This window comes from Scyliorhinus torazame, chromosome 18 (genome assembly GCF_047496885.1).
Source record: "Scyliorhinus torazame isolate Kashiwa2021f chromosome 18, sScyTor2.1, whole genome shotgun sequence".
NCBI classification, from domain to species: domain Eukaryota; kingdom Metazoa; phylum Chordata; class Chondrichthyes; order Carcharhiniformes; family Scyliorhinidae; genus Scyliorhinus; species Scyliorhinus torazame.
The window spans coordinates 28,550,063-28,568,871 of NC_092724.1; the positions used below are offsets into that span (position 1 = coordinate 28,550,063).

At 44.8% G+C, this 18,809-nt stretch overlaps 1 protein-coding gene across 1 annotated transcript in view; it reads right to left on the reverse strand.

Annotated features, from left to right (window-relative positions):
- Positions 1-18,809, reverse strand: part of LOC140395083 (uncharacterized) — a 67,053-nt gene that overhangs the window by 21,597 nt on the left and 26,647 nt on the right. Inside the window, exons 2-5 of the mRNA XM_072482465.1 lie at positions 11,973-12,070; positions 9,876-9,922; positions 9,044-9,191; positions 257-400 (exon numbers count right to left, since the gene is read on the reverse strand). Coding sequence (XP_072338566.1) covers positions 257-400; positions 9,044-9,191; positions 9,876-9,922; positions 11,973-12,063 — 430 coding nt within the window. The 5' untranslated portion in view covers positions 12,064-12,070. The remainder of the gene's footprint in view (positions 1-256; positions 401-9,043; positions 9,192-9,875; positions 9,923-11,972; positions 12,071-18,809) is intronic.

The window sequence follows — 18,809 nt, forward strand, 5'->3', positions numbered from 1 at the left end:
AATTCTTCCTCAGTGTACCCGAACAGGTGCCAGAGTGTGGCAACATGGGGATTTTTACAGTAACTTCATTGCAGTGTTAAAGTAAGCCTACTTGTGACACTAATAAAGAATATTATTACAATTAACGTACAATTATCATCTTTCGTGCCACGTCATCTATGTCTCTGTAAACCTTTTCCAGCAGGAAGAAGCTGAACTACCATATACACGTAGAGGCTTCACAGTTCAAAAATGATCATCCAGTGATAGTGCTTACCCACAATCAGCTGAACACCCATGCTGAAAACCACGATTGCTGCAGCAACTATAATGCATCGATTTAAGCTGACTTGTGACCAAGGATCCTCTTCAGCGATTAGCTTTGCTTGAATTTTTTCAACAGTCACCTTTTGCAACTTCACTGAAAGACAGAAACATTTGTTTTCTTCTCCCCACAACTAATTTTGGTCACCGTGGCTTTCTTGTTGCTTTCTTGCACAAAGGTAATGATGGTAGAAAGAAAATTATTCCTTAGAATTGACAGCAAGCAATCTTCTCTCAACAAATAATTTGTGTAAATTGCACAGAAACAGTTGCTTACATCCATGGAAAATCATTTATCAGTAAAGGTGCAGCTACCCAGCAATAATCATAGAATCTCAATAGTGCAGAAGGAGGCCATTCGGCCCATCAAGTCTGCACCAACACTTGGAAAGAGCGCCCTAGCTAGGCCCATGCCCCGATCCTTTCCCGTAACCCCACCTAACATTTTTGGACACTAAGGGGTAATTTAGCACGGCCAATCCACCTGACCTGCACATCTTTGGTCTGGGGGAGGAAACCGGAGCACCCGGAGGAAACCCACACAGACAGGGGGGGAAAGTGCAAACTTCACACAGTCACCCGAAGCCGGAATTGAACCCGGGTCCCTGGTGCTGTGAGGCAGCAGTGCTCACCACTGTGCTACCGTGTCACCCTAATCATGCAGAGGGAGCTGAATGGGACTCTACTGCAGTAGAGAGACATCTACTGCAAAGACACTTCCAGCTAACATGAACCGTTGATCTGGCATTATCAGCGGAACAATGCTCCGCAATACCGTTAAGTCCCCTTCTGCTCAGGCAGTGATTCCAAGATTGAGTCGAACTGAGAAGTTCAAATGATATCATGGTTCTCAAAGGGAAGGCATAGCCATTTGTTACTGTCAGCTGAGCTGTGAGATGAGATCACTGGCCTTAAAGTTTCCAGTTATGTTATGATTTTAGAATGCACACTGTTCACTTTGTTATTTTAGATTAGTTTTGGGGCTCGAAAGTGCAGCTGTTCGATTATCAGTTTGCTTCACATCATTAAGCAGGAATTCGCTGCCTGAGTTGGTGGTGGGGGCAGAGCCCCTAAACTCTTTTAAAAAGTACCTGAACCTGCATCTTAAGTGCTGTAAGCTACAGCGTTGTGGAACAGGTGCAGGAAGGTGAGTACAGGTGTACTCAGGCTGGCATGGACAAGATGGGTCGAATGGCCTTCCGTGCAGTAAATTTTCTAAGGTTCTATAGTTCTATTCGGGATTGTACACTGAAGGTCTGACAATTAATTTTTTTTTTTTATTAAATATTTTATTGAAAATTTTTGGTCAACCAACACAGTACATTGTGCATCCTTTACACAATATTATAACAACACAAATAACAATGACCTATTTTATAAACAAAAAATGAATAAATAATAAATAACAAAAATGAAAACTAGCCCTAATTGGCAACTGCCTTGTCACAAGTAACACTCTCCAAAAATATAATTTAACAGTCCAATATATAATTATCTGTAGCAACGACCTATACATACTATACAGTATATATTAACAACCCTGAGAGTCCTTCTGGTTCCTCCTCCCCCCCCCCCCCCACCCCTCCTCCCCCCCCCCCCCCCTCCTCCCCCCCCCCGCCCCCCCCCCCCCCCCCCCCGATCCTGGGCTGCTGCTGCTGCCTTCTTTTTCCCATTCCGTCTATCTTTCTGCGAGGTATTCGACGAACGGTTGCCACCGCCTGGTGAACCCTTGAGCCGACCCCCTTAGGACGAACTTAATCCGCTCTAGCTTTATAAACCCCGCCATGTCATTTATCCAGGTCTCCACCCCCAGGGGCTTGGCTTCTTTCTACATTAGCAATATCCTGCGCCGGGCTACTAGGGACGCAAAGGCCAAAACATCGGCCTCTCTCGCCTCCTGCACTCCCGGCTCTTGTGCAACCCCAAATATAGCCAACCCCCAGCTTGGTTCGACCCGGACTCCTACTACTTTTGAAAGCACCTTTGTCACCCCCATCCAAAACCCCTGTAGTGCCGGGCATGACCAAAACATATGGGTATGATTCGCTGGGCTTCTCGAGCACCTCGCACACCTATCCTCCACCCCAAAAAATTTACTGAGCCGTGCTCCAGTCATATGTGCCCTGTGTAATACCTTAAACTAAATCAGGCTTAGCCTGGCACACGAGGACGACGAGTTTACCCTGCTTAGGGCATCTGCCCACAGCCCCTCCTCGATCTCCTCCCCCAGCTCTTCTTCCCATTTCCCTTTTAGTTCATCTACCATAGTCTCCCCTTCGTCCCTCATTTCCCTATATATATCTGACACCTTACCATCCCCCACCCATGTCTTTGAGATCACTCTGTCCTGCACCTCTTGTGTCGGGAGCTGCGGGAATTCCCTCACCTGTTGCCTCGCAAAAGCCCTCAGTTGCATATACCTGAATGCATTCCCTTGGGGCAACCCATATTTCTCGGTCAGCGCTCCCAGACTCGCGAACTTCCCATCCACAAACAGATCTTTCAGTTGCGTTATTCCTGCTCTTTGCCACATTCCATATCCCCCATCCATTCCCCCCGGGGCAAACCTATGGTTGTTTCTTATCGGGGACCCCCCCAAGGCTCCAGTCTTTCCCCTATGCCGTCTCCACTGTCCCCAAATCTTCAGTGTAGCCACCACCACCGGGCTTGTGGTGTAGTTCCTCGGTGAGAACGGCAATGGGGCTGTCACCATAGCCTGTAGGCTAGTCCCCCTACAGGACGCCCTCTCTAATCTCTTCCACGCCGCTCCCTCCTCCTCTCCCATCCACTTACTCACCATTGAAATATTAGCGGCCCAATAATACTCACTTAGGCTCGGTAGTGCCAGCCCCCCCCTATCCATGCTACGCTGTAAGAATCCCTTCCTCACTCTCGGGGTCTTCCCGGCCCACACAAAACCCATGATGCTCTTTTCAATCCTTTTAAAAAAAGCCTTCGTGATCACCACCGGGAGGCACTGAAACACAAAGAGGACTCTCGGGAGGACCACCATCTTAACCGCCTGCACCCTCCCTGCCATTGACAGGGATACCAATACCCATCTCTTGAAATCCTCCTCCATCTGTTCCACCAACCGCGTTGAATTTAACCTATGCAATGTGCCCCAATTCTTAGCTATCTGGATCCCCAGGTAACGAAAGTCCCTTGTTACCTTCCTCAACGGTAGGTCCTCTATTTCTCTACTCTGCTCCCCTGGATGCACCACAAACAACTCACTTTTCCCCATGTTCAATTTATACCCTGAAAAATCCCCAAACTCCCCAAGTATCCGCATTATTTCTGGCATCCCCTCCGCCGGGTCCGCCACGTATAGTAGCAAATCGTCCGCATACAAAGATACCCGGTGCTCTTCTCCTCCCCTAAGTACTCCCCTCCACTTCTTGGAACCCCTCAACGCTATCGCCAGGGGCTCAATCGCCAGTGCAAACAATAATGGGGACAGAGGGCATCCCTGCCTTGTCCCTCTATGGAGCCGAAAATATGCAGATCCCCGTCCATTCGTGACCACGCTCGCCACTGGGGCCCTATACAACAGCTGCACCCATCGAACATACCCCTCTCCAAAACCAAATCTCCTCAACACCTCCCACAAATAATCCCACTCCACTCTATCAAATGCTTTCTCGGCATCCATCGCCACTACTATCTCCGTTTCTCCCTCTGGTGGGGCCATCATCATTACCCCTAACAACCTCCGTATATTCGTGTTCAGCTGTCTCCCCTTCACAAACCCAGTTTGGTCCTCGTGGACCACACCCGGGACACATTCCTCTATTCTCATTGCCATTACCTTGGCCAGGACCTTGGCATCTACATTTAGGAGGGAAATGGGTCAATAGGACCCGCATTGTAGCGGGTCCTTTTCCTTCTTTAAGAGAAGCGATATCGTTGCTTCAGACATAGTCGGGGGCAGTTGTCCCCTTTCCTTTGCCTCATTAAAGGTCCTCGTCAGTACCGGGGCGAGCAAGTCCACATATTTTCTATAAAATTCGACTGGGAATCCATCCGGTCCCGGGGCCTTTCCCGCCTGCATGCTCCTAATTCCTTTCACCACTTCTTCTACCTCGATCTGTGCTCCCAGTCCCACCCTTTCCTGCTCTTCCACCTTGGGAAATTCCAGCCGATCCAAGAAGCCCATCATTCTCTCCCTCCCATCCGGGGGTTGAGCTTCATATAATTTTTTATAAAATGTCTTGAACACTCCATTCACTCTCTCCGCTCCCCGCTCCATCTCTCCTTCCTCATCCCTCACTCCCCCTATTTCCCTCGCTGCTCCCCTTTTCCTCAATTGGTGTGCCAGCAACCTGCTCGCCTTCTCCCCATATTCGTACTGTACACCCTGTGCCTTCCTCCATTGTGCCTCTGCAGTGCCTGTAGTCAGCAAGTCAAATTCTACATGTAGCCTTTGCCTTTCCCTGTACAGTCCCTCCCCCGGTGCTTCCGCATATTGTCTGTCCACCCTCAAAAGTTCTTGCAGCAACCGCTCCCGTTCCTTACTCTCCTGCTTCCCTTTATGTGCCCTTATTGATATCAGCTCCCCTCTAACCACCGCCTTCAACGCCTCCCAGACCACTCCCACCTGGACCTCCCCATTATCATTGAGTTCCAAGTACTTTTCAATGCACCCCCTCACCCTTAGACACACCCCCTCATCTGCCATTAGTCCCATGTCCATTCTCCAGGGTGGGCGCCCTCCTGTTTCCTCCCCTATCTCCAAGTCCACCCAGTGTGGAGCGTGATCCGAAATGGCTATAGCCGTATACTCCGTTCCCCTCACCTTCGGGATCAATGCCCTACCCAGCACAAAAAAGTATATTCGCGAGTAGACTTTATGGACATAGGAGAAAAACGAGAACTCCTTACTCCTAGGTCTGCTAAATCTCCACGGGTCTACACCTCCCATCTGCTCCATAAAATCTTTAAGTACCTTGGCTGCTGCCGGCCTCCTTCCAGTCCTGGACTTCGACCTATCCAGCCCTGGTTCCAACACCGTATTAAAATCTCCCCCCATTATCAGCTTTCCCATCTCTAGGTCCGGAATGCGTCCTAGCATCCGCCTCATAAAATTGGCATCATCCCAGTTTGGGGCATATACGTTTACCAAAACCACCGTCTCCCCCTGTAGTTTGCCACTCACCATCACGTATCTGCCCCCGTTATCCGCCACTATAGTCTTTGCCTCGAACATTACCCGCTTCCCCACTAATATAGCCACCCCCCTGTTTTTCGCATCTAGCCCCGAATGGAACACCTGCCCCACCCATCCTTTGCGTAGCCTAACCTGGTCTATTAGTTTCAGGTGCGTTTCCTGTAACATAACCACATCTGCCTTAAGTTTCTTAAGGTGTGCGAGTACCCGTGCCCTCTTTATCGGCCCGTTCAGCCCTCTCACGTTCCACGTGATCAGCCGAGTTGGGGGGCTTCCTACCCCCCCCCCCCTTGTCGATTAGCCATCACCTTTTTCCAGCTCCTCACCCGGTTCCCACGCAGCTGTATCTCCCCCAGGCGGTGCCCCCCCGCCCATTCTCTCCCATACCAGCTCCCCCCTCTCCCCAGCAGCAGCAACCCAGTAATTCCCCCCTCCAACCCCCCCCCCCCGCTAGATCCCCCGCTAGCGTAATTACTCCCCCCATGTTGCTCCCAGAAGTCAGCAAACTCTGGCTGACCTCGGCTTCCCCCCGTGACCTCGGCTCGCATCGTGCGACGCCCCCTCCTTCCTGCTTCTCTATTCCCGCCATGATTATCATAGTGCGGGAACCAAGCCCGCGCTTCTCCCTTGGCCCCGCCCCTAATGGCCAACGCCCCATCTCCTCCACCTCCCCTCCTCCCCCCATCACCACCTGTGGGAGAGAGAAAAGTTACCACATCGCAGGATTAGTACATAAAACCCCTCTTTGCCCCCCACATTCGCCCCACCACTTTGTTCGAACGTTCTTTTTAATAACCCGCTCATTCCAGTTTTTCTTCCACAATAAAAGTCCACGCTTCATCCGCCGTCTCAAAGTAGTGGTGCCTCCCTCGATATGTGACCCACAGTCTTGCCGGTTGCAGCATTCCAAATTTTATCTTCTTTTTATGAAGCACCTCCTTGGCCCGATTAAAGCTCGCCCTCCTTCTCGCCACCTCCGCACTCCAGTCTTGATAAACGCGGATCACCGCGTTCTCCCATTTACTGCTCTGAGTTTTCTTCGCCCATCTAAGGACCATTTCTCTATCCTTAAAACGGAGGAATCTCACCACTATGGCTCTGGGAATTTCTCCTGCTCTCGGTCCTCGCGCCATCACTCGGTATGCTCCCTCCACCTCCAACGGACCCGCCGGGGCCTCCGCTCCCATTAACGAGTGCAGCATCGTGCTCACATATGCCCCGACATCCGCTCCCTCCACACCTTCAGGAAGACCAAGAATCCTCAGGTTGTTCCTCCTTGCGTTGTTTTCCAGTGCCTCCAACCTTTCCACACATCGTTTCTGATGTGCCTCCTGCGTCTCCGTCTTCACCACCAGGCCCTGTATATCGTCCTCATTCTCGGCTGCCTTTGCCTTCACGACCCGAAGCTCCCGCTCCTGGGTCTTTTGTTCCTCCTTTAGCCCTTCGATCGCCTGTAGTATCGGGGCCAACAGCTCTTTCTTCATTTCCTTTTTGATCTCTTCCACACAGCATTTCAAGAACTCTTGTTGTTCAGGGCCCCATGTTAAACTGCCACCTTCCGACGCCATCTTGGTTTTTGCTTGCCTTCCTTGCCGCTGTTCTAAAGGATCCACTGCAATCTGGCCACTCTCTCCTCCTTTTTCCATCCGTATCCAGGGGGGATTCCCTTCTGGTTTACCGCACAGTGTTTTTAGCCATCAAAATTGCCGTTGGGGCTCCTATCAAGAGCCCAAAAGTCCGTTTCACAGGGAGCTGCCGAAACGTGCGACTCAGCTGGTCATCGCCGCACCCGGAAGTCCAAGGTCTGACAATTAAGACTTTACACTAATGCTGCAAAGAAATCATTTGCATCTGAATGTTTCAAAATGCTGTAACAACGATTTAATTAAAAACTTTACATTTCTCCAATATATTTACTGTATAAAGACATTATGGTATCGGGAGTTTCAGACTTGCAAACAACAATACATATTTACAAATTCAAAGCTGTCAGCAGGTAAGTTACTGTTAAACTTAGTTTCAAGTGCCAGAAGTAGGATAATTATATCAATGTTTTAATGCATAAGTGTCATGTGAGAGTACCTTTAAGAAATGGGTGTTTAAGAAATGTACCTTTAAGAAATGGGTGTTTATCAGTGATGTCAGAGTGTGGGTGGAGCTGGGCTGTCTGTCAGCTTTTTACTTTCATTTTAGGCTGTTTGCTGCAGGGTGTGTTTTAGTTTTGTTTTCAGAGCTGGATAGCTGCAGTCACAGCCAGAAGGTGTATGAGTCTCTCTCTCTCTCTGTAATCTAAAGACTGTAAATCGATCCTTTGGTGATTTAAAATGAATAACTGCTCTCAGTAGTGACTTTAACCTCATGTGCTTCTGTTTGAACGTTTTTTAAAGTCTTATGGCTGTTAAAAGGACAGCCTAAGGATTACTTAGCGTTGTATTCTTTGGGGGTTATATTTGAATTGATGGTTGCTAAGATGTTCACTGTATGTTTTAAAAAGGTTAACTTGAGTTCATAGAATAAACATTGTTTAGCTTTAAAAAATACTTTTCCATTTCTGCTGTACCACACCTGTAGAGTGGACCGTGTGCTCCCCATACCACAATCTATTACAAGTTGTGGGTCAGGTGAACTCCATGATATACTTTGGGGTTCTCTAAACCCTGGCCCATTACCTAAGTTACATCTGCTCTGATTGATTCTTGTTCTATATGATTGATATTGATCTTAATCTATTTACTGCTGTCTTTGATATGAATTTGATATTAGATGCTGACAGGTTGTTTTGGCTTGTGGGAGAGTCTAGGACCAGAGGTCATTATCTCAGATTAAAGGATCATCCATTAAAAACAGAGATGAGGAAGTTGCAAAGGGCTGTAGAGGTTGGGTTGTTGAGTATGTTCAAGGTTGAGATAGATAGGCTTTAATCAGTAAGGGAATCAAGGGTTATGGGGATAAGGAGGGAAAGTGGAGTTGAAGATTATCATATCAGATCAGTCATGATCTCATTGAATGGCGGAGCTGACACAAAGGGCTGAATGGCGGCCTACTTTTGCTCCTACATCTTATGGTCTCACGGTCTAGATCTGGCTTCTTATTCAGTACAACCATCACGTACTAGAGATTAAAGCATTGCGATTTCAGCAAAGTTCAGGACCCCTTGTTGGAGAAATGTGTTTCAACGGTCGTGCCATAGGTTGCTACCTAAGCGACCTGCATGACACTCGTCACTGATACCAATGAAGGTTTCTGTTTGGACTGTGCAGGTAATGGACTGGGGTTCTGCATGTTATGGTGAATTGATGTACGTTGCTTAGAGGCTGCTACACAAATGAATTTCTCCCCCCCTGCTAATCCCCACAACAGCACTCCCTACCTCCTGACTTCTCCTATCTGATTATCAAAGAGTCACTTGTATTGAGAAGGAGTATATCACACCACATCAGGTCCCAAATGGATATGAACTGGCACAATTCAACTTGGAGCTCAAATAGTAATAAAACGTAACATACAACAATTCTTTTGTGCAGCAATCTTTCATTTTTGACTCTAACTGTGAATCGTTTGGTGCATTACCTTCCTCGGTCCTCTTACTGTTGAGTTTTTTATCCTTTTGTGCTTCAGTGCTTGATTTCTGCGTTTCCATTTGTCTATCAATTGCACCTTTGGATTTCTCTGCCTTTACTTCCTCAATTTGTAACTCATCTTTTTCCTTTTCTGTGTCCTGCAAAATGTACATAATTGGTATCATAAAACCTCAACAGGCAAGACCCATAGAAGAATTTCTTCTGAACCCAAACATTTTATTCCACGTATAAGTTGGCATTATCTCTACATGGGAGAAGTTTAACACTAGCACAATATTGAGGGTAGCACGGTGGTTAGCACTGCTGCCTCACGGTGCCAGGGACCCGGGTTCGATTCTGACCTTGGGTGACTGTCTGTGCGGAGGAGTTTGCACGCTCTCCCCTTTTTACCCCGATTTCCTCCGGGTTCTACGGTTTTCTCCCACAGTCCAAAGATGTGGAGGTTAGGTGGACTGGCCATGCTAAAAACAAATTGTCCCTTAGTGTCCAAAATTGTGCAGGTTAGGTGGGGTTACAGGGATAGGCCGGGGGCGTGGGCCTAGGTCGGATGCTCTTTCAGAGGGTCAGTGCAGGTTCGATAGGCCGAATGGCCTCCCTCTGCACAGTCGGCATTCTATTCTGTGGAGAGGAGAAGAGCGATGTCAGTTTGACTTTAGCTGCAGATATTAATCTTAGCTCAGTGGTAAAACGTTCAACTTGGAGGCTGAAAGTTGCGGCTTCCAGTCCCACTCGAGTAAAAATCTAACGTGCATCCTTATATCCATTTTGATTATGTATTTGTTGCTCTAGTTCAGCATACCAGACAAAAAATAAGTACTTACATCTGATTTTTCACTCATCTTTTTACTTTTCTTCAAACTAGGGTCATCTGTAGTGAAAGAATGAACTGTTACATAATTCCAAGGTAACCCAATATTGAGCCTTTCCTTTGTGAGAATCTATACTTTATTGCAATAGTTATGGTTATTCATTTGCACCATGGTACAGTTGTGACTATATGTAGAAAAATAAAATAGAGGAGTCTAAAAATAAATGAATGTGCGAAAAAGAAGGTAAATAAAGTTAATAAGTGGCAATGTGATGAAAAAATGGAAAGGGGGAATCTAAGAACGATTTTACTTCTGTCCTATCATGTATTAAAAATTCTATTGGCACACACTTCCTGTCTATAAACGTTTTATTTTTGTGGTCATGTTTTTGTGTCATTATCAATTCCTATGCCTACATTTATAATAAAATGTATCCATGTTACTTTGTTCAGCTTGCAGTTCTCAAAAAGTTTGCTAGACTACTACTGGAATGGGAGGGCTGTCTTATGAGAAAATGTTGGGACAGGCTAGGCCTGTATCTGCTGGAGTTTAGAAGACTAAAAGGCAACTTGATTGAAACATGTAAGATCCTTAGAGGTCCTGACAGGGTGGATGTTGCCTCTTGCGGGAGAATCTCAAACTAGGAGCTCACTGTACAAAAATAAGGGGTTGCTCATTTAAGACTGAGATAAGGAGAATCTTTTTCTCTCTGAGGGAAGTGAGGTTTTAACACTCTCTTCCTCAAAAGGCAGTGGAAGCAGAGTCTTTGAATATTTTTAATGCAGAGCAAGATAAATTCTTGATATGCAAGGGAGTGAAAGGTTATTGGGGGTAGGTGAGAATGTGGAATTGATGTGACAATTAGAGTAGCCACGATCTTATCAAATGGCTCGAGGGGCCGAGTGGCCTACTCCTCCTCCTAATTAAGGGCCAGTTTAGCTCACTTGGCTAGACAGTTAGTTCATGATACAGAGCAAGGCGTGGGTTCAATTCCTGTACCGGCTGAGGTTATTCATGAAGGCCCCGCCTTCTCAACCTTGCCCCTCGCCTGAGGTGTGGTGATCCTCAGGTTAAATCACCACCAGTCAGCTCTCCCCTCAAAGGGGAAGGCAGCCTATGGTCATCTGGGACTATGGCGACTTTACCTTGCCTCCTCCTAATTCATATGGTCGAATGTTGTTAAACTGTAATTACAATCCTTTGCCAGTGGTGGCAGTATAGTGCTTCAGTTTTTACCTACCACCTTCTCAGTTTGTCTTGTGGAGAAGAGTAATATTCAACTTGAATTTTTGACTCTGTTTCTCTCTCCACAGATGCTGCCAGATCTGCTGACTTTATCCAGCACTTTCTATTTTTATTCCAGATATTCAGAATCTGCGGTATTTTGCTTTCAATGCAGAGAAACATCCCTGCTCCAACCAATACTATATCCCAGACTTTAACTTGCCTTTTTTTGTACTTTACGCTGATTAATATCAAATCAAACATTGTATAAAATAATTTGAGTTGTGTTTGTGCCCCTGATTCAATAGCTCCACTGCCCCCATTCCTTCTTCATCTGAAGACCATGAGTGGGCTTGAACTTTCAAAGCTCGATGCCATGGGAGTTTGATTCATAACTATAAGTGATGAGTAAATATGGGAGAATATTGGAGGAGAACATGGAAGGGCATGAAGACGAACGTAAGAATCAAGAGAAAGCTATGTGAAGCACACCAATGCACCAACAAATAGAAGAACAGAGCTTCACACACATAATTACTCACACAGGTTCTCAATCTGAACTATGTCAACAGAGCGAGATGGGGAGCAAAGGAAGATTCTTCTCCACTGTAAGGGAGAGAATCATTGGTGGGTAAGCTATGCCCAGCCATCGTCCTCACACCTCTCAGTGCCTGAATCAAGAGTAGCACACCGCGGTACATTCTGCTGTGAGGGAGAAAATGGTGTTGTCAAACCAAATGGAGCTAAGTCCATGTGTTTCAATTGCCTCTGCAATCAAATTGATATGTGGTCATTACTCTAAATCACTTCCCAGTCACAGAAACAGAACCCCTTTAAAGCTGTTGCTGCAAAGTGTGACTAAACAATATTTTGACTTTAATACACCTTGAGTCAGCAGGGGCTCTTCTTGTGGTACTATTTCTTGTATTGCGTCTGCGAGATCTTCCTCGACTGATTTAAAGATGTCTTCTTCCATGTCAGATCTTTGAAAAAATTTTAAAATAATTGCTTAACTTCCTGGTAGTCTCCAGTGAGGATCATTTCTTTGAGAGAAAAACACAGGTCAAGAGAGAATGTGATTGCCACAGAAACATGAGATTATTTATTTATTTCGGATGTTTAAAAAATATATCAATATAAAATACAGGATATCACTATATCCCTAAACTTGCAGCCAGCAGCAAAACACATTTTGACACAAATTCCTTTTGATCTCCTAGATGGCTGAGGAAGACATCTGCAGTCCTACAGGTTAACATGATTCAGGGAGACAATATTGAGCCCTCAGACAACTCAATTACAAGTTGCAAAATGCAGCCTGGAGGGAAATACACTACGAAATTAAAAATTTCAGGGGAATTAACACCTTGCTCCCCAACAGGTAGCGACTGTCGCCTTTGTTTATTTATTTCACGAAAACTGGTTGTAACGTCAACATAGTCCAACGCCATAAAAGGCACCGTGCCAATTTTAATTGTACGGCTGGATGAACTGGAATTCACATAATCTATGTTCAAGATCTCCTCTTTAATGTTGTGAAAGAGGCAAATTAAGGATCAGTTGCTTGTTAGAGATTGTTTAGAAAAAAACTCAATGTGAAAAAAATAAATTAACTGATTCTAAATGCTTTGCTGTTGAAGGTGCTTTAACTTCTTGTTATTGTTAATGTCCAACTATCTAACGTCTGGAATAAAAGTATCGCTATTAATTTTTCCTCCCATGTTCACCAAAAGTATTTGATTCTATTAGAGGCTGCCACCTCAAATCAAATCAAAGCAAAACCGCCTCATGTCTCCCTTAAGTGGCCACTCTTTATGTGCAAGCTTGGACAGTGAACACTCATTATCAATCACTATCAGCATCACAGCAGTGTCCAATCCTGCCATTACTCACTAAAACCTGATCAGGTGTCGGAAGCCCATCTGAATGTGTCCACTGGAGCCCAAGAGTTCTGAGACTGACTGCAAGTGATTCTACCACCATTCCGGAACAATACAGCAGCACAGGCTAGCGATCGAAGCTGTACCTTTCTAGTCAGTGTAACACAAATCCAAAGCACCTCCTAAACCCACCAGGTGGAAAGACAAGGATATCGGGTACATGGGAACACCATAACCTCCATGCTCTCCACCAAGTCACTGAGCAACCTGACTTGGACATTACATCACCATTCCTTTATTATCGCTGGATCAAAATCCTGGATCTCCCTACCTATCAATATTGTGGGACTATGTTCACCATGTGCATTGGTCCAAGGAGAACACCCAGCACCATCTTGTCAAAGGCAATAAGGAATGGGCAATAAATGCTGCCGGTGACACCCATAGCCGAAGAATGAATCATCATCCAATTGACCAGCTACTTGACTGAATTACCTGGCAGCAGCTTGTAGTTTCAGTGGACCTCCTTTAACTCCTCGCTCCACTTTCAGATAATTATGTTTAATAAACATACCTGTTTGGGGGTGGCCATCGATTAAGGACTCCTGGTTTTAGGCCACATGTAGAACTGATTTTCCCGAATGCAGCCGACATTGATACTGGCTGCCTCAGGAGGAGTGAGGTGGGTCCTCAAATAGGCAATAGGTCCCTTAGTTGCACATACAAAGGGCATTTTTTTTTGCACACAGCATTATGGCTGCTGGCTCATTATGAGTATATGCTTTCTGCACACTATATTGGTGGCTGATTAGTGCTATTAAATTTCTAGGCCACGATATCAATGTTCAGGCTCTTTGGAAAGGCACTGAGGAGAATGAAAGGCAATTCAACGGGTACACTTAATCTGTGAAAAGAAAATGTCCATGTTTCCTTAGCTAGGCCATTATTTTAGATATTATTGAGAGAGAAAAATTTTTTTTAATAGAAGTTTCAGAAAAGTATGCAGATAATTTTTTGATAACTGCAATTCTGAATATTACACAAAGTGATTAAGCGTTTAACATTATCAATGAGAATACAGCAGAACATATGACAAGAACAGGACAACAGGATGTGGCACAGTGAACATCCAGACATAAGAATTTTAATATATCATGGGTATGAGCTGTAACAGACACTCATTCTCAGTATATAATTGGCTTTACAACATATTTTGCATATTTCATTATATAATGAACATTTTTTATGGCACAGACACTTATTTAATGAATGTAATTTCACTTTTGAATGCTTGTGTCCTATGACTATGCATTTTAAGGGACGGCACAGTGGCGCAGTGGTTAGCACTGCTGCCTACGGCGCTGAGGACCCGGGTTCGATCCCGGCCCTGGGTCACTGTCCGTGTGGAGTTTGCACATTCTTTCCGTGTCTGTGTAGGTTTCACCCCCACAACCCAAAGATGTGTAGGGTAGGGGAATTGGTCATGCTAAATTGCCCCTTAATCGGAAAAAAAAATTGCATACTCTAAATTTATTTTAAAAAGACTGAGTTTTAAATGTTTTCAATAAGATTTCGTAATATTATTTAATTCGCCATATTGTACAAATTAGACTCTATTGTAGATACCTTCCCCAATTCAGTGGGAGTAGATGCTCCTATAAGTGGTCTGCAGATCTCATTTTTATGGTAATTCACTCACCTTTGTATGACAACATAACCTGAGAAGGTAATAACATCAGCCCATTGCAACATAGGTAGGAAATGCATGCCTTTCACATGTGTATCTCTTTTATCTCCCAGACAGCAGAACTAAGTTAACAGAAGAGGAGGCAAAGTTTTGTTGGTCTGACAGGATCTGTGGAGAGAAAACGGAGCTAACGTATTGAGTCTGGATGACTCTGGACAAAGCTTTGACAAAGAGTCATCCAGACTGGAAACGTTCGCTCCCTTCTCTCTCCACGGGTGCTGTCAGACCTGCTGAGATTGTCCAGCATTTTCTGGTTTTGTTTCAGATTCCAGCATCCGCACTAATTTGCTTTTATCTTTGGCAAAACGTTGTTCAGGTAATTTCAGACTTCAGGTCATCTGACTCAACGTGAACAGAATAATCTCCCTATATCTTCATCCAGAGCCGAGGACAAAACTACTCTCTCCTATCGCTTGCAACATGTTGCCACCAGCCCAGTCAGCGTCCTGTATCCAAAACCTTGCCTGCTTTCCTGGTTATCTCTGCTCAGTTCTTTAAAAAAATTTTTTTAGAGTACCCAATTATTTTTTCAAATTAAGGGGGAATTTAGTGTGGTCAATCCACCTAACCTGCACATCTTTTGGGTTGTGGGGGTGAAACCCACGCAGACACGGGGAGAACGTACAAACTCCACATGGACAGTGACCCAGGGCCGGGATTCAAACCCAGGTCCTCAGCGCCGTAGGCAGCAATGCTAACCACTGTGCTGCCCTTCTCTTCTCAGTTCTAAAAGCTTTGCACTTTGTGTCAAAATTCTTGTTGCTTTTACACATTGAGGCTGTCTTATGGCGCAGTGGGTAGCTCCGGGTGTGTTCCACTCCAGGCTTTGACAGTCAAGGAAGTTGTGTTTGAAACGCGGCCAAACAGGTTGAGTGTGTCAACCCTCAAATCTTTCCAACATGCCAATGGCTGGCGGTAAGAGCGAGAGAGACTCCTGGTCAGCCACGCTTGATATAGCGTGGTGCCCCTTCAAGCTATATGTTCCTGGAGACAGACTAGCAACCTGTTCCGGGAATTACTAGCTATGTAAACAGATGAAAATCTGCCTCAGTGCATCAGTAGGTGCGGGAAGGGAATTGAAATTTTACTGATTGGCAGAGTTCAAACTATCTTTCAACAGTAAGGCATGTCTGTCTAGATAACAAGGCAAACCAACAAATTGCTGACTGTTTAGCCTCTGGGAGAACCAACTTCCCATTAAATATATATATTATTTTATTTTTCCAAATAAGAGGTAATTTAGCATGGCCAATCCTCCTATCCTGCACATCTTTGGGTTGTGGGGGTGAGACCCACACAGACACGGGAGAATGTGCAAACTCCACACGGACAGTGACCCAGGTGTTAAGTAATGAGTTAAGAGACATTTGCAATTAGTTGTCTCATTTATGTTAAGTATCCATTAATTGACACTGATATGTAAAGGGGCTTCAGGTGGTCTCTGGCAGGTGATGTGTAGTTAGAGTTTTGTGCAAAGTCTGTTGGAATGAAATAAATGTGTGTTTGTGAAAAAGGAACAGAACTTTAGACTCTTCATATCACAGCAACTAAAACGTCTAACAATTGGTAGCAGAGTATGGTTGCTGTGTAAATGTGAAGGGTTGAAAGATACAACTTTTCCAATCAAACCAAGGAGTGAGTGAGAAAAGACAAAAAAAAGGGATTCATGGCTGAACCGAGGATAAAGATGGCTGGATATGACTATCCTCCCTTATTTTCTGAAAGGGAATCGTACGACCAATGGAGAAGTGCAGTAGTTATGTGGACTAAGGTAACTGCTTTGGGAAAGAGAAAACAAGGTATGGCATTGGCTCTTTCTCTACCATATGGCAGTAAAATCCGAAACAAAGTGCTTTCTGAGCTGGAATTGGGAGAGTTAGACTCAGAAGAAGGTCTGGAGACTTTATTACATTATATGGATAAGATTTATAAGAAAGATGACTTGTTAAGTGCGTATGAAGCATGGTCGGATTTTGATAAGTTCCGGAAAATGGAGGATATCTCCATGGAAGACTATATAATGGAATTTGGCAGACTATATAAAAGGCTGCAGAAACACAACTTGGAATTTCCACAGTCTGTGTTGGCCTTTAAATTACTTGACTGTGCTAGGGTGAGCAACATGGATAGGCTCCTGGTTTTGACAGGAGTTCAGTTTACTGATAAGGATACCTTATTCGAACTGATGACAAAAGCTTTACAAAGGTTTCTGGGGAAACATTCGATTCCAATGGCCCTGATGACCCAATTAGGTCAGCCTGCAATAAGGCAGAATATGGAAGATACACTACTAACAGGATGGCAAAATTGTATGGCTACGAACAGGGCTCAAGACTATAGAAGGAGACCGGGACTAGAAGGAGACCGGGACAAGGAAATTATGAAGACAGAAACCCAGTTAGAACCTACAATAGGAAGATGAACCCCAGCAATGCACGGGGCATGATAAATCGATGTTTTCGATGTGACTCTCAATACCATTATGCTTTCAACTGTCCAACTCGTTATGATAGAGTGTTTGAAGCGACACATGACACGGAAGAGTCAGAAGAGGAAAAAGATAGTGGCCAGAAAGAAGACATTGTCCTATTGACAATCATTTTTACACCGGTAATGACGGTGTTGGTTGCAGAATCCTTCAACTGTGCTGTATTGGACAGTGGCTGCACATCTACTGTGTGTGGAATTGACTGGTTAAAATGTTACCTGGACTCTTTGAATGTTGAAAATCGTAACAAGGTTAAGGAATTTGAAAGTTCCACAAGTTTCAGGTTTGGGGATGATAATACTCTGAAGTCGCTGAAAAGAGTGGTGATCCCTTGCAATATTGCCGGAGTGAATCATTTCATTAGCACGGATGTTGCATCAAGTGAGATACCTTTGCTTCTGAGCAGACCGTCGATGAAGAAAGCACACATGAAACTGGATATGGAACAGGATACGGCAACAGTTTTTGGAAAGACGGTGGACTTACAATTTACACAGTCGGGACACTATTGTATTCCATTACTGACAAATAATATTTCAAGTAGAGTGGTTAAGGATGTGTTAATGGCAGTTGAAAATGGGACTTTAGCTGATAAAAAGCTTGTGGTATTAAAACTGCATAGGCAATTTGCACATCTGTCTCCTCGGAGGCTGGAAAATGTATTAAAGGATGCAAGGGTAAGGGATGACGACTATGCTAAACTGATAGAACAGGTTAGTGACCGCTGTGAAGTTTGTAGGAAGTACAGAAGGACACGACCGATAGTAACCCTACCTTTGGCCAGGGATTTTAACGACATTGTGGCCATGGACCATAAGATCTGGGATAAAGCAAATAATATATTTATTTTGTAGATTTAGCAACCAGATTTAGTCAATCAACGATTGTACGAAGTAAAGAAAAGAGAGTCATTCTGGATCAAATCGTGGAAAAATGGATAGGGACAGGAATGGGTCCACCCGCAAAATTCCTTACGGACAATGGGGGAGAATTTGCTAATGATGAGTTTAGGGATATGTGTGAAAACATGACTATCAGAGTTATGAATACGGCTGCAGAAAGCCCATTTAGTAATGGTGTCTGTGAAAGAAATCATGCTGTCATCGATGACATGCTTCGGAAAATGTTGTCAGATCGACCAAATTGCAGGCTAAATTCAGCTTTAGCATGGGCAGTACATGCAAAGAATTCACTGCAGATGGTTGGGGGCTATAGTCCTTATCAATTAGTGTTTGGTAGAAATCCTAAAATTCCGTCCATTTTGGATGACCAGCCTCCAGCTTGGGAGGGGACTACAATTAGCTCTGGTTTTGCTGAACATTTAAATGCATTACATAGCAGTACAGAACGAGATACCAGGTCATCAAGATCTCGGAACATGAGTAAGACTACAAATACTAATAAGAGTAGAAGCCCACATGCACGTGAGATTTTGGTGGCTTCAAATAAATTAGATGAAAAAGTTATCAAAGAAGCTAAACAGCAAGAATTGCATAGTTGGAGTGAATTTGGGGAATACACAGAAGTACCGGATAGGGGACAAAGAGCTCTATCCCACAGATGGATTTGCACGGAAAAGGTTCTTCCGGATGGAACTATAAGGCAAA